The sequence below is a fragment of the Canis lupus genome, chromosome 10 (genome assembly GCF_011100685.1).
Source record: "Canis lupus familiaris isolate Mischka breed German Shepherd chromosome 10, alternate assembly UU_Cfam_GSD_1.0, whole genome shotgun sequence".
NCBI classification, from domain to species: domain Eukaryota; kingdom Metazoa; phylum Chordata; class Mammalia; order Carnivora; family Canidae; genus Canis; species Canis lupus.
The window spans coordinates 51,442,638-51,458,137 of NC_049231.1; the positions used below are offsets into that span (position 1 = coordinate 51,442,638).

Genomic DNA, 15,500 nt, shown 5'->3' on the forward strand with positions numbered 1-15,500 from the left:
GGTTTTATTTCTATTTTAATTAATCTATGATTTTTACAGATTTTTTTTTAAAGATTTTTAAAAAAGTAATCTCTATCTACACTGTGGGGCTCATACCTACAATCCTTAGATCAAGAGTCACATGCTCCACCAACTGAGCCAGCTGGACCCTCCCTATATAGATGCTTTTATTCATACATACATAAGATTAAGAATCCACCAAGTGGCCCAAATTGAAGAATGTTACTGTTGTCAGTTGAGGCATAAGTCGATGGAACTTATGGGAGGATCAGAGCCCCAGCCCCCCAACCCCCTTAGTGCCTCCATTTGTTTCTGTCCTTGCAAACATAATATAAAGAGAATATTGGGAAACAGGAAGGGCAGTTGGCAAGATTATGGGGTCCTGTTGTTAGATATACGATTCAAATTGGTCTTTTTACCGAGCATGGAAGACTACTGTTTATCTCTCAGGGACTCAGAATGAAACATCAGCTGGTATTAACAGAAGAAGCTTTGCGTTTCAGAGAACTCTCAACCTCTTCCTTTCCTGCTTTGCCCTGAGTAATTGCTTGATCGAAGTCAGCAGGCAGGCAGGCAGGTGTCAGTGTAAAAAGAGAGCTAGAGTTTTATAAACATATCTATCCTACATGGATTCAAAATAGGAATTAATTAATCATTTAACAAGGGAATTCTAAGTGAGAATTGTTGATTTTTAGGCTCAGGTCTAAAGCAAGTAGATTCATAGGAAACAGAAAAATAAATCTCTGGCGTAGGTCACATGGTTTCTTTGTTCTTTTTGGATTTAAAATTTAATGTCAAGGAGCATCCTAAATAATTGAAATATTTGGACTCAATAAAGAGTAAACAATTGAATCAAGAGGATTATTACTGTCAAACTACAGTGGCACTGTTCAGTTGAAACCGTGTCAGTATTCATAGTATTGTATAACTTTCATAAGTATCTCAGTCATATACCAATCACTTAAGATTACTTGCCAACCAAGTTGTATTATACCTTTGTGTACTTGCAGTAAAATAGCAACTACAACTTTCTGTGATGTGTAGAAAGAAAATGTCTGTGTTAGGGACTAGCAAGTTCAGTATATAAAAATGTTCAGTGGGTTGCCTCGGTGACTCATTCAGTTAAGCGAATGACCCTTGATTTTGGCTCAGGTTATAATGTCAGGGTCCTGGGATCAAGCCCCTCATTGTGCTCCTTGCTCAGTGGGGAGTCTGCTTGAGTATTCTTTCTCTCCCTCTCCCTTTGCCCATCTCCCCAGCTCGTGTGTGCACATATGCATGCTCTCTCTCAAATAAATAAATCTTAAAAAGAAATGTTCAGTATTCCAGTTGAATTTTTATTCACTTGGATATCTTATGAATATATAGAGGATAATCACTTATTTGTAAAAATATAAACATAAGAGTAATATACCAATTAGTTGGTTCCTTTGCTGTGACAGTTGTACCATAGTAATGTAAGATGTTAACAATAGGGGAAACTGGCTAAAGAGTATACAGAAAATCTCTGTAACTTTTCTGTGAATGTAAAACTATCTTAAATTATAGTTTATATATATACGTATATATGTATACTAAATATATAAATAAAACAATTCTCCAGTTTTAAAATTTTAGTAAAAATAATTCTATCCATAAAATAATGATTTTGTGTTAAAATAGCATGATCATATCAGGTTAAACCTCAAATACCATTTCTTTCTAACTAGTCTTATTTCTTTTTAATTCTCCATAATCTAAAATCAACTAGATTCCTTGATTCTGAGTAAATGCAATTCTCTGCATACACATCTGTTATAAAAATTAATTTTCATATTTTGTGATTTATTTTTCACCTTGCTGGTAATGATAATGCTGTTGTGAATGAAATATTCTAAAACCATTCAGAGGGGAATGAATTGTGAACACTTTGTTATTTAAAAATATAATTACCCTTCCTTGTAAATCAGTGTTGTCTTAAGAATTCTCCCACTATCCCTTATTTACAGGACAAAATCATTCTTTCTCAGAGACCCAGAAAACCCCCAAGTTTAGTTGTTTGGCCAGTTTCATCACTGCAATTTCTCTTAACACTTTTATCTAAGTCTCTCTCTCATGTGCTTTTTACATTTTTTTAAAGATTTTATTTATCTGTGAGAGAGGCAGAGACACAGAGGGAGAAGCAGGCTCCCCACAGGGAGGCCAATTCAGGCCTTGATCCCCGGACCAGGACCATGCTATGAGCCGAAGGCAGAGACTCCACTGCTGAACCACTAGGTGTCCCTCTCCTGTGCTTTTCTAACCACAGGCTTTGTTGGAATATTTGGGGATTGGAGGATGTAGCCTGTGAAGCCAGGCAGGGGAGTGTTAACTCCCGGTTTGGCTCTGCAGACCCTTGCCAGTGTTAGGGTGTGTGCTAGCAAACTAGCTAAGGTCCAGTGAGGGTTGCGGGACATTGTACCTGTGTTAGTTGTTCTGTTCCAGCCCCGTGGTTCGCTTATATGAGTACAAGATAAATTTTCATTTGTGCCTGCCCAGACTATCCAAACAGCGTTTTTAACTGGTAAATACTGGTCAGGGTCATTTACCCAGCACTAGAATAAGGGTAAACACTCAAATGAGGGATAATCAGATCCACAAGCTGGTGGCTGTAATGGAGACACCGAGATGGTGTTAAGAGACCCTTATTTGGGGATCCCTGGGTGGCTCAGCGGTTTAGCGTCTGCCTTTGGCCCAGGGCGCGATCCTGGAGTCCTAGGATCAAGTCCTGCATCGGGCTCCCGGCATGGAGCCTGCTTCTCCCTCTGCCTGTGTCTCTGCCTCTCTCTCTCTCTCTATGTCTATCATGAATGAATGAATGAATGAATGAATGAATGAATGAATTAAAAAAAAAAAAGAGAGACCCTCATTTGTCTCTATTCTTTCCACATGGATTTGTGACCTACTCAGGGTGATCCTGTTAGAGTTGGGACCATTTTTGTTGTTGCTGTTCAAATATTACTGTGTATGTCTCTAAGAGTAGATATGCAATTTGTATATGGATAATAATAATTTCCATTTGATTGCTTTTATAGATATTTCTAAACATTACAGTCAGAAAGCTGCAATAGAGCATGAACTTCCAACAGCAACACAGAAGCTCATTACAACGAATGACTGTATCCTGTCATCAGTAGTGGCATTAACAAATGGAGCAGGAAAGGTAAGTTTTCTCTGGTTTATATTGACATTAAATTTAATTTTTAAGTAAGCTCCTTTTTTCCCCTTGAATGACACAGGGAAACTAATCTGTAAAAGGACTTTGGAATATCCGACTTTTTTGTAAAATAAAGTTGTCTCCTTTTTCCTTCTCCCTACCCAATATTTAAATCAATATGGGGGGATCCCTGGGTGGCGCAGCGGTTTGGTGCCTGCCTTTGGCCTGGGGCGCGATCCTAGAGACCCGGGATCAAATCCCACGTCGGGCTCCCTGCATGGAGCCTGCTTCTCCCTCTGCCTGTGTCTCTGCCTCTCTGTCTCTCTCTGTGTGACTATCATGAATAAATAAATAAAATCTTAAAAAAAATAAATAAATAAAGCAATATGGGAGTGACTGTGACTGATTAGCATATGTGATGAGTAAGTAGATCACTCACAGTTTCTTTTTTAGGAAGATACTTGATGATCAGTACACATCTTTGTGTATATCAAATGTCTGCTTTATAGAAATTGGGAACATATATAAAAAGAAAAAAGAACCAATAAAACCTTCATTAATATTTTGTTTTTTTCCCTTTTAGTATTTTTTGTTGTTTTTGGTAACATTTGTTACAGTGCTACGTCTGTGGTTTTCTTTCTTTCTTTTTTTTTTTTAAGATTTATTTATTTATTTATGATAGACACAGAGAGAGAGAGAGAGAGGCAGAGACACAGGCGGAGGAAGAAGCAGGCTCCATGCCGGGAGTCCGACCCGGGACTTGATCCCTGGACTCCAGGATTGCACCCTGGGCCAAAGGCAGGCACCAGATTGCTGAGCCACCCAGGGATCCCCCTCTTTTTTTTTTTTTTTTTTTTTAAGATTTTATTTATTTATTCATGAGAGACACAGAGTGTGATTTTATTTCTTAAGTGCTTTTAAGGTGATTTCAACATGTGTCTTTTCATTGAGCCATTAATACTAGATATGATCATTTGGATCATTAAGCACTTAATTATTATAAACTGACCAAAATGCATTTTCTCTAAAAATTCTATCTTGGATATTCTGGTTTCAGCACTTGTCCCGTTCTCAGTATGTGTTCATGTGCCTTTAGTGATTCAGATTTCTCTGAGAATAACCCTTATGTGTGTAACCTGAAGGACTGTATTCAGAGCTATCTTAGTTCATTTATTTCAGCAGATGCAACCTAATTTCTCAAGGAAATTTCTCTATCCGTATTTATATACCATTATTTTTCTGACAGGTTGTCTATAATAGAAGCACTTTTTTTTTTTTTTTCGGGTAATTAAGTTAATCAGAAGTGATCACAGATCATATAATATATTCAGTGTCATCTTTCCCAGACTCAGACTGGTCTTTGTGACATGTTGCTAGAGTTTGGGGCCATCATTAAAGGTCCTGTCAGTTCACAGATCTGTGCCTACAGGGTTCCTCCGCCAGAAGAGCATCCCTGCTGCTCCCTCTTGAACGCTTACATCTATAGGCTGCTGAAGCTTTCTGAAGATAATTCTAACTTAGATTCCATTAAGAAAAATTCTAGATAAAGGGAACATTGACATTTTAAAGGAATCTCTGCATTTTTCACCTTTTATGAAAACTCTGAAATATTAAATACCTAGATCCTCACAGCTAATTTTAGAATTGTTTTACCTGAAACCTTAAAATGTCTCAAGGATAGGTCTATGATCTTCATTCTGAATTTTTATAAGTGGTTTTTAACTGAAATAAGTATCTGAACTAACATTAGTCGGTAGCAGTTTAATTCTTAGCTAATATGATTTGATTAAGCAAAATTTTATAGTGTATATTTTTAAAAGCCCAGTAAGAAAATGTCATATATGCACATTGAAGAACATTTAGGAAGTGTACAAATATTAAAAGGAGGAAAAGGGATAAACCTCACCGTATACTGTTGTGACCTAAAATGCAAACCCTCGGTATGTGATTCTCTATGTCATTAGAAGGAATATAAGGCTTAGAATCCTTTATTTTTTCGAATACTACCTCATGTAGAATTTCATTTGACGTAGTAGAATAATTGATGAAGAAATTTAAACTTTCAGACCATTAGCGATTTGTTGCTTCCTTTTTGAACAATTTCTGCCAAGGTGTAGGATATTTTGTTCTCCATGTTCTTATTTATCAAAATAGGATATTCTTCAATGTATCTAATAACACTTTAGTTTTTCTGGCTACTAACCTTCCTGGACATTACTTAAGATGCCATGTCATGTCTCATGTTGGAATTTGAAGCATTCAAAGTTAAAATACGAATAGAATGTATAAATCCAAACATGGATATTTTGAGAGTAGTGGCAGAAATCACTGAGGCAGATAGCTCATGAACATCATCTACAGAATAAACCAGAATTAGTCTTGGTTTTCAGGAAGAATAGAAATTTGTCTAGATTAAGACCTGTCAGAAGTCTGGACTCAACCTTTATACTGGTATTGTCTTTTTATTACAAATCATCGCCCTAGGTATTCTCCTTAAATAAGTAAGTATGGGCTTTAGGGCAGGTGTTGAAATTTCATTTCCATTCTCAGCAACTTTAACTGCTCCAAAAACTATTAGATATATATGTTAGATATATTACTGGAAAACAAAATCTATCTTCTTGTCACACTTGGTTTAGATCGCATCTTTCTTCAGTAACAATGTGGACTACTTCATTGCTTCTCTGAGCTACGGGCCTAAGACAGCGAGTGGCTTCATTAGTCCTCTTTCAGCTGAATGCATGCTGCAGTACAAGAAAAAAGCTGCTGCCTACATGAAGGCTCTGAGAAAGGTTTGTGCGCTGCCGTTGAATTCATATCAGAGGAAAAATCAGGAATCATTCCAGAGAATTGCAAGAGTCTTTCCAAGTTCATATTGTTTAGATTTTACACAACTGGGGGCACAGCTGGTCGGTGGGTACTGGGGGAGGTCTTTGGGAAGGAGGAGGTGACAGAGACCTACATCTTAATGAATGTGTGATCTATGCATAGGCCATGTTGAACTCATGTCCCCAAGTTCCCGGTAGGAGTGTCTAGAATGAGGCAGCCAGGCAGCCAGTAAGTATCAAACTTCAGAAATCTCAAACTTGTAGAAACAAAAAAATAGAAATATATTTATAATTTTTTCCTAAATATCAGAATACAAGGTCATTGCAAAAAGAAGTCAGAAGATACAGCAGTATGTGAAGACGAAAATTATAGTTGCACCAGATCCCCACCATCCAGAGGTAGCTACTTTATTAGAGTATATCTATATCCAAAAACCTTTTGGTGCATGTTTGCACACACAAGGAAATACACACATGTATTTGCCATGAAAAGCGGTGTATCTGAATATGTATACTATTTCAGAATCTGGTTTTTTCCTCTTAGTGAATCATGGATATAAAAATTGTGATTTTTATGTATCAAATAATATAGGTCTATAAATAATTGTTACAGTATTTCATTCTGTAAATTGTGTGATAATTTAATTAACCAATCCATTGCTTGTGGATATTTAGGTTGTTTTCTGTTTTTCACTATTATATGCAGCACTACAGAAGATATTCTTGCACATGCAACTTTTTGTGCCTTTGTTATTACCTTTTTCCCTAATTTTTTAAAACAGTTAGTTATATATAATGCACAAACCCCTTCTTACATTACATTAGAGCATTACAACTAAAATTCAGTCCCTAATTCCACTTTCTCTTCAGAGGTGACTATAGTACTCAATTTGGCATATAATCCTCCAAACTCTTGGAGCATTTATCTAAACTTCCAGACAATATACAATAAATAGAGTTTTCTTTCTTTCTTTTTTTAACCTAAAATCTACGTTTCATTGTGCAACTTGATTTTTTTCATTTAAAACGTTTTAGGGATGCTTGGCTGGCTCAGTGAGAACATTTAACTCTTGATCTCAGGGTCCTGAGTTTGAGCCCTACTTTGTGTGTAGAGAGAACTAAAAAAAAAAAAACAACTTAAAAAAACTTAAAATGTTTTAGATGTATAGAATTGCAGAATCACTATGTTGTACACCTGAAACTAAAGTAACATTGTCAAATATATTTTTTTAAAAACAGAAAAAATGTTTTAGAGATCTGTGTCATTAACCTATGGTGGCTATTCTATAATATGGATGTTCTGTGGCTCATTTAGGTATCCCCTATTGGTGGGCATTTAGTTCATTGCAGTTTTTTACTATTATGATAATACTGCAGTGAATAACTTTATAAATACCTCAGGCACTTGTATGGAATATTGAGCAGTAGAATATTATGGATTGTGTGGTTTGCACATTTAAAACTTTCATGTTTATTGTAAATTGTCCTTAAGAGTAGCTGTACAGTTTTATACTCTTAACAATGTATAGGGCTACCCATATCCCTATATTTGTCTAATTAATTATGTCTTTAAGATTAATTTCCCAAAATGGAATTGCTTCAAAGTCTGTAAATCTTCCAAATTTTGGCACATTTTTCCCAGACTACACTTCAGAAGGTTACCTATTTGTAGTTTATCAGCAGTAGAAGTATACATTTAACCCATGAACTTAATAATTATCTATCTCAGAGACAAGAGGTTTTTTATTGTTATTTTAATTTGCATTTCTTTGCTTATTGAAGTGGAATGTCCTTTTGTAAAGTTATTGTTTATATTCATTCTGTCAGTTCTCTGTTCATTGTTAACCTATTTTTAGAAAAATGTTCCTAATTAGGGTTGAAAGAGCTCCCTAGTATACTAAGAATTTTATTTAATTTTTAATTTTTTATAGTAAAAGATGTCAGTACTGTGTCTGTGTACTATGTACTATGTCAAGTATTTCCCCTAGTTTGCTGTAGTATTTTTTCAAAATATTAAGTTTTAATTCTTATATCATTACAGTCTTTTTCTTTATGGTGGTGATTCTCAGCCAGGGATACTTTTCAAGACTCTAGAAATGTTCACCTACATTTTCTTTTTTTTTTTTTAAGATTTTATTTATTTATTCTTGAGAGAGAGAGAGAGAGAGGCAGAGACACAGGCAGAGGGAGAAGCAGGCTCCATGGAGGGAGCCCCATGTGGGACTCGATCCCAGACCCCAGGGTCATGCCCCGGGCCAAAGGCAGCGCCAAACCACTGAGCCACCCGCGCTGCCCTCACCTACATTTTCTTCCATTATTTTCATGGTCTAAATTTTTAAGTTCAAGTCTTTAATCCATCTTAGATTCATTCTGATATGGGTGTGAAAAGGGGATCTAAGTAGATATTTTTCTAAATTATTAACTGGTTGTCCTTACAGTGTTTATCCAGTCTGTTCTTTCTCCACTGATTAAAAAAATGCACCATTTATCACGTAACATCTTTTTGTCTGTGCTTTTGTGTGTTTCTAGATTTTCTGTCCTCCTCTTTTATCTATTTTTGTTTGTTTTGGAAAGTTTTATTGGGGATTTAATTGGCATACAAAAACTGCATATATGTGTATTTTTAAAGATTTTATTTATTTATTCATGAGAGACACACAGAGAGAGGCAGAGACATAGAGAGAGAAGCAGGCTCCCTGTGGGGAGCCTGATACGGGACTCCATCCCAGGACCCCGGGATCATACCCTGAGCCGAAGGCAGACACTCATCTCTGAGTCACCCAGGTGCCCCAAAATTGCATATATTTGAAGCTTACAATTTGATAGGTTTTGACATTGTCTACACCTTTGAAATCATGGACAAGACAATGCCTCATAGTAATCTTTACTCCTGCTTCTCTGCCCCATCTCTTGGTAATCTGCTTTTTTATTTTTTAAATTGAGATATAAGTGACATACAGTATCATATAGTTTAAGGTGTACCACATAATGACTCAACATTTATATATATCACAAAGTGATCACTAAGATAAGTCTAGCAACCATTTGTTACCATACAAAGTTACTCGGGATCCCTGGGTGGCGCAGCGGTTTAGCGCCTGCCTTTGGCCCAGGGCGCGATCCTGGAGACCCGGGATTGAATCCCACGTCGGGCTCCCGTTGCATGGAGCCTGCTTCTCCCTCTGCCTATGTTTCTGCCTCTCTCTCTCTCTCTCTCTCTCTCTCTCTCTGACTATCATAAATAAATAAAAATAAAAATTAAAAAAAAAACAAAGTTACTACTTATATCCTTTATGCTGTACATTTGTATCCCATGTCTTATTTATTTTATAACAGGAAGTTTGTACCTTTTAATCCCCTTTCCCTGTTTTGCCCATGTTCCCACTCCCCTCCCACCTGACAACCATCTGATTGTTCTCTGTATCTGAGTCTGTTTCTATTTTTTTTTTAAATTTGTTTTGTGTTTTAGATTTCACGTAGAAGTGAAATCATCTGGTATTCGGTTCAAGTGCATATGGTTTTAGTTAGTGTAGATTATAAGTGGAATGACAAGTCCCTCTTTATTATTTTTCTTTAAAAAAAAGTTCCTTGTCACATTAGTAAAGGAAGCAGTATATGTTGGCGTGTATCTGAGTTTATGATTGAACCCCATTTAGCATTCTTATTCATGTAGATAAGATCAGGGAATGCTATGCTCTCTTTAACTCTTATGATGCTTTTTCCATAGCCGCTCTTGGAGTCTGTGCCTTACGAAGAAGCACTGGCAAACCGCCGGGTCCTTCTTAGCTCTACTGAAAGTCGAGAAGGCCTTGCACAACAGGTATGGCACCTGATAAATCATGCCACTTGTTAATTGAGCATAGATGTTAAATCCCCTGGAGAAGCCTTTTAACACAGATAGAACCATTTAAAAGGCAATATAAGTAAACATGTAAAATTAATTGTTTAACACGTAGTGAAAAGCACCATGAGCATAATTCATTCAAGAACATTTGTTGATACTCTAAATAAGTCATTTTGATTCAGTTGGTATTGTAATTGCCACCAAAGTGATATTAACACACCTGAGATGCAGTAGTTCTTTTTTTTTTTGCTACGCATTAGATTTAAATGGAAATAAGGCAAAAAAAAAAAAAATAGGAGTTAGAGACTCAATGAGTTATCTTAATTTTTTAAATGAGCAATAATGAAAAATTTCCAATATTCACTTAGTTGGTCAATTGAATTTGGGGGCTAGGTGGAGGTGAGGGGGATTAACTTTTCCAGAAGTTGGTGCACTCTGGACCTGGTTTAGCTTTTATCAGAGACTTACTTCAACAGCAGGCTTGCTCTTAAGTTTTTGAAGTATTTATCTTCAAAGAGAGTGCAAATAAGTTCACCCAAGACTTTTATTTTGTCTGTGCTGGCCTATATCACTTATCTTTTCAACATTAATATGCTATGAAGTTGGAACTAAAAATTTAATTCAGAGAGTAATTCCTGAGAAACAAAAATCCTGCGATAAACGATAAAATGTAGAATACTTTAAAAATTGATTTTCAATCTTCTTATTTTATGTAAGGAAAGTAAGACTCAAAGAAAGTAAGCAGCTTTTACCCAGAGTAGCTGGGAAGTGGGAGAACTGTGGCTGCAGAGCTGTTGCTTTTCCCACTCTGCCATTGACCAGCTGCAGGCTAGTCTGAGAAGCACTCTAGGTGTTACTTCCTGCCTCTCTGAAGTGAGAATAATATCTGCCTTTCAGGGTCGTGTAGGGATTAATTGAGCCAATGGGAGGCAGTGTGATACAGTGAAAAGAATCAGAGTTGTGAGCCAGACAGATGGGGTCCCAAATCCTTGCTCTGCCATTTGCTAGCTTAGCAGGTGGTTCAGCTGCTGGGGGCTTTAGTTCTGCTCTTTGAGAAATGAGAATTGAAGGATTGTGAGGCTTCAGTGGGATAATGGCAGGAAAGTACCATGAACAGCATCTGCTGCATAGTAATTGCTCAACCATGATAGTTGGTAGAGCATTGGAATTTACTATAAGATTACTTTAATTTTCATGTAATTTCAAGCTTTTATTTGTCCTGAGAATTAGTTTTTTAAACTTCTTACTGAAGGGAATGTAACGTACTTAAGAAAAGTGTACAAATAATTAATGTATGGTTGACTCTTGAACAACATGAGGGTTAGGGGCATTGACCACCCCCCCTAACTTTTGACTCCTCCAAAACTTAACTACTAATAGCCTTCTGTTGACTGGAAGCTTTACTAATAACATAAACAGCTGATTAACACATATTTTGTATATTATGTGTATTATATACTGCATTCTTACAATAAAGTAAGCTAGAGAAAAGATGTTACTAAGAAAATCGTCAGAAAGAGAAAATACATTTGTAGTAGTGTACTGTGTTTATTGAAAAAAAGCCTTGTGTAAGTGGATCCATGTAGTTCAGACCTGGGTTGTTCAAGGGTCAACTGTATATCCCAATGAATTTTCACAAATAAACATACTGATGTAATGAGCACCTAGATAAAATTTTTAAAAAAGAACATTTCTTTTTGTAAGGTATACCTTTAAAAAAATTACTGGAAGCCTTCCTCATGCCTTTTTCCAGGTATTACTCTCCTTGCCCCCAAAGAGAGCTATCATCCTGTGTTCTAATATAGTAGATTAGTGAAAAGTTCAGTAAACAGAATTTTCATTAAATGAGGTTATAATAATATATAACCTGGTTATATATTATTATATATAATAATATATATATTCAGGTCTGGTTTCTTTCGTTTAACATATTTGTGATATTCATCTGTTATATGTGAATGTAGTCTGTCCATTTTCATTGTTGTTTAGTATTCTACTGTGTGAATATGCATTATTCTCTTTTACTGACTGTATTTGAGTGGTTTCAGGTGTTTGGCTATCATAATGCTACTGTGAGTGTCCTTACCCATGTCTTCTGGTAAACGTGCATCCTCTGTTGAGTGTACACCTGGAAGCAGAATTGCTGGGTCATAGGATATGATGTTGTCAGCTTTAAAAATCTAGCCTAATAGTTTTTCGAAGTGTTTGTCCCAAATTCCAGTCCTCCTAGCACTATATGGTAGTTCCAGTTGCTCCACAAGCATGCTCACCTTTGTATTTTCTGCCTTTTTAATTTTAGTCATGTGGGTGGTTTTAAATTGCCTTTTCTTGATAGTGACCTTGAATACCTTCTTTTTTATGTTTTTAGTCTTGTTCGGTGTCCTTGTGTTTTCCCCCCCTCTATTTTTTTCTTTCTTTCTTTCTTTCTTTCTTTCTTTCTTTCTTTCTTTCTTTCTTTCTTTCTTTCTTTCTTTCTTTCTTTCTTTTTCATTCATTCATTCATTCATTCATTCATTCATTCATTCATTTATGATAGTCACACAGAGAGAGAGAGAGAGAGAGGCAGAGACACAGGCAGAGGGAGAAGCAGGCTCCATGCACCGGGAGCCCGATGTGGGATTCGATCCCGGGTCTCCAGGATCGCGCCCTAGGCCAAAGGCAGGCGTAAACCGCTGTGCCACCCAGGGATCCCCTCCCCCCTCTATTTTTCTTTTGGGCTGTCTTTTTCTTACTAATTTGTAGGAGTTTTTGATATATTTGAGATATGAGTCCTCTGTTGGATACATGCTTTGCAGATGCCTTCCATTTTGTGGCTTTCCTTTCCACTCTCTTGATATCTTTGGATGAATAGAGATTTTTAATTTTATTCTTCACTTCCTCAGTTTCCAGTTGTGCCTCTTGTGTTTTGTTCAGTATTTCCTTTGCCCTGTTTAACAATCAGGCTTTTTGTTTTCACCTCTGGGAAGTAGTTGGGGTTGATGTTCTGTGAAGCCTTTCTTGAGCCACTAGGTTTTTTTCTGCATCATCATCTAAAGTGTAGAACTCTTGTTGCTTTTCAAGGTTCAGCAGAGTTTGGAAAAGATCTCTAAACTGGAGCAAGAGAAAGAACATTGGATGTTGGAAGCACAGTTAGCCAAAATCAAGCTAGAGAAAGAAAACCAGCGATTCGCAGATAAGCTGAGGAGTACGAGCAGTGGGCAGGGTCTCGGGCTGGCCCAGGAAAATCCCACTGGGGCGAATGCGACGGGCCAGGAAGAAACCTCGGCTAGGGCTGCACTGGAGCCTGCTCATAGCACCAGTCTGGTAAGTGTTTTCTTCTTCTTTTTTTAAAATGCTAATTGGTAAGGACTTAACCTAGTGTTTGGTGTTACCATCTAAGTTACATGTCAGTGGGGGTCCCTGGGTGGCTCAATCAGTTAAGCATCCAACTTTTGATTTCTGCTCAGGTCATGATCTCAGGGATATGAGATCAAGCCCCAGGCGGGTTCTGTGCTGAACATGGAGCCTGCTTACAATTCTCTCTCTCTCCCTTTGCCCTTCACCATCCAACCCTTAAATAAATAAACAAGTAAGTGTCAGAATAAAACAGGTATAATCCACATGTTCTAGAAAAAGCAAGTGGTAAGTAGGATGCCTCCTTCAAAGAGCTATTCCATTATATTTCCTTTGATTTTGCATGAGACTTTCCCATGGTGAGGACTGTATCCCTGGAAAAGATCTAGGAAGTTAAAATGAAGATGATCCTGTTTTTCCATAGAAACATTTGTAATATGGGATTATATTTCTGACCAAGGGCTTGAATGTCTGCCTTTTCATAGAATGGCCACAAATACCATTTTAAACCAGTTAAAGGGCAGCCCCGGTGGCGCAGCGGTTTAGCGCCTCCTACAGCCCGGGGCGTGATCCTGGAGACCCTGGATCGAGTCCCACGTCAGGCTCTCTGCATGGAGCCTGCTTCTCCCTCTGCCTGTGTCTCTGCCTCTCTCTCTCTGCATCTCTATGAATAAATAAATAAAATCTTTAAAAAAAAACAGTTAAATATGGTTCCTAGACAGTATAAAGCTTTACAACATATATATAATACAGAAACCTATCAGTTTAGTTACATTCCATAAGATAGTCATGTTGGTAGGTTATCTTAGAACCTTCTGTTTCTTGCCTTATATCTAACTGCAGCGATTTTTTAAAGAAGATTTTTATTTATTTATTGGAGAGAGTGTATGTGTGAGAGAGCACACAAGCAGGGGGAACAACAGAGAGAGAGGGAGTAGCAGGCTCCCCACAGAGCAGGGAGCCCAATGTGGGGCTCGATCCCAGGACCCTGGGATCATGACCCAAGCCGAAGGCAGATGCTTAACCAACTGAGCTACCCAGGTGCCCCTAACTGCAGTGATTTAGAAGGTGAAGAAACATCAATACTGGAGCTGTTAATTACTTCAAGTAACTTCAAAGTTACTTTAAGAAAAGTTTCCTGATTATAATATTCTACCCACAGTGAAAAAAATAAAAAAAAGGAAAAGAAAATCCAAGAAAGAAGAAATCAGAAGGAAAAAAAACCCTTATAATCAGAAATATGCATTGTTAGGTACATTTTACAAGCCTTTCTTGAAGATCTTGAGGGGAGCCATGGTGCTTATTGAAAGCACCTTAGGACAGGTCCTAAGGCACTTGACTTTATCCTCCTCATAGCTTGTTGATACAGTGGAAGAGCAAGTCATGGTCCTTCTCATTCAGGGCATCCCTGATAGTGAAACATACAAACCAGCTTTTATTTTCGAGATGTATGTAGACCCTATTGCATCTTAACAGTGTCAGGAACTCAGTTTATTATTAGTTTTCCTAGATGTGATACTGGTATTATGATTATTTAGGAGAGTATCTTAATTTGGGGAGATAAATGTCAAAGTACTTAGGTATGGTATCATAGTATATGCAATTTACTTTCAGGTTGTTCAGAAAAAATATACATGTACAGATAAATAAACTGTTAATTATTAAGTGTAGATGGTGGATATACCATTTCCCCAGCTTTCTGTGTGTTTGAAACTTTTCTTAATAAAATATGGGGAGAAAAAAAGAGTTAAATTTTTAGAAAAGCAAAAAAAAAAAAAAGTAGAATTTCTCAGGGTTTTGACTTGTGTGGGCACCATGCTCACAGGATGATCCTATAGTGACCCCTTGATCACAGGTCTGAGTCCCAGTCCTGTATATTGCCTCTGGCTAGGGGAAGCTGACTAACTGCCTAGAGGCACATTCAACACACCTAGCAGAATTTTGACGTCTCTTCAGGTACCATTGGGGAAAGTACAAGCCCGCCACCACCCATCTTTGGATTTCCCTTCAGAGTCTGTTTCATTGATCAGGTCAGACTTTTCTCGCTCTGGTCTGGTCTGATTTCTTTCTCCCCTCTCTCTCTCTGCTTCCCTACATCTGTTACTTCCCTTGGCTTTCATTTGCGCTAGCAGTAGAGTCACTGGTGGCCAGGGAGTAACTGTTGAACCAGACTAGACCAGGAAGAGTGCTCCTACAACAGTAATGATTGTAGTGATCGTGAGCCAGCCTTGATGTTGAGGACTCGAGTATGTTAACTCAGGCAGTCTTCTAAGTTTGTAGGTACTGTCGTATTTCTATTTTGTAGATGAGACTGGGGTTC

At 37.4% G+C, this 15,500-nt stretch overlaps 1 protein-coding gene across 1 annotated transcript in view; it reads left to right on the plus strand.

Annotated features, from left to right (window-relative positions):
* Positions 1-15,500, plus strand: part of PPP1R21 (protein phosphatase 1 regulatory subunit 21) — a 65,149-nt gene that overhangs the window by 37,557 nt on the left and 12,092 nt on the right. Inside the window, exons 14-17 of the mRNA XM_038551242.1 lie at positions 3,054-3,181; positions 5,815-5,967; positions 9,731-9,823; positions 12,908-13,150. Coding sequence (XP_038407170.1) covers positions 3,054-3,181; positions 5,815-5,967; positions 9,731-9,823; positions 12,908-13,150 — 617 coding nt within the window. The remainder of the gene's footprint in view (positions 1-3,053; positions 3,182-5,814; positions 5,968-9,730; positions 9,824-12,907; positions 13,151-15,500) is intronic.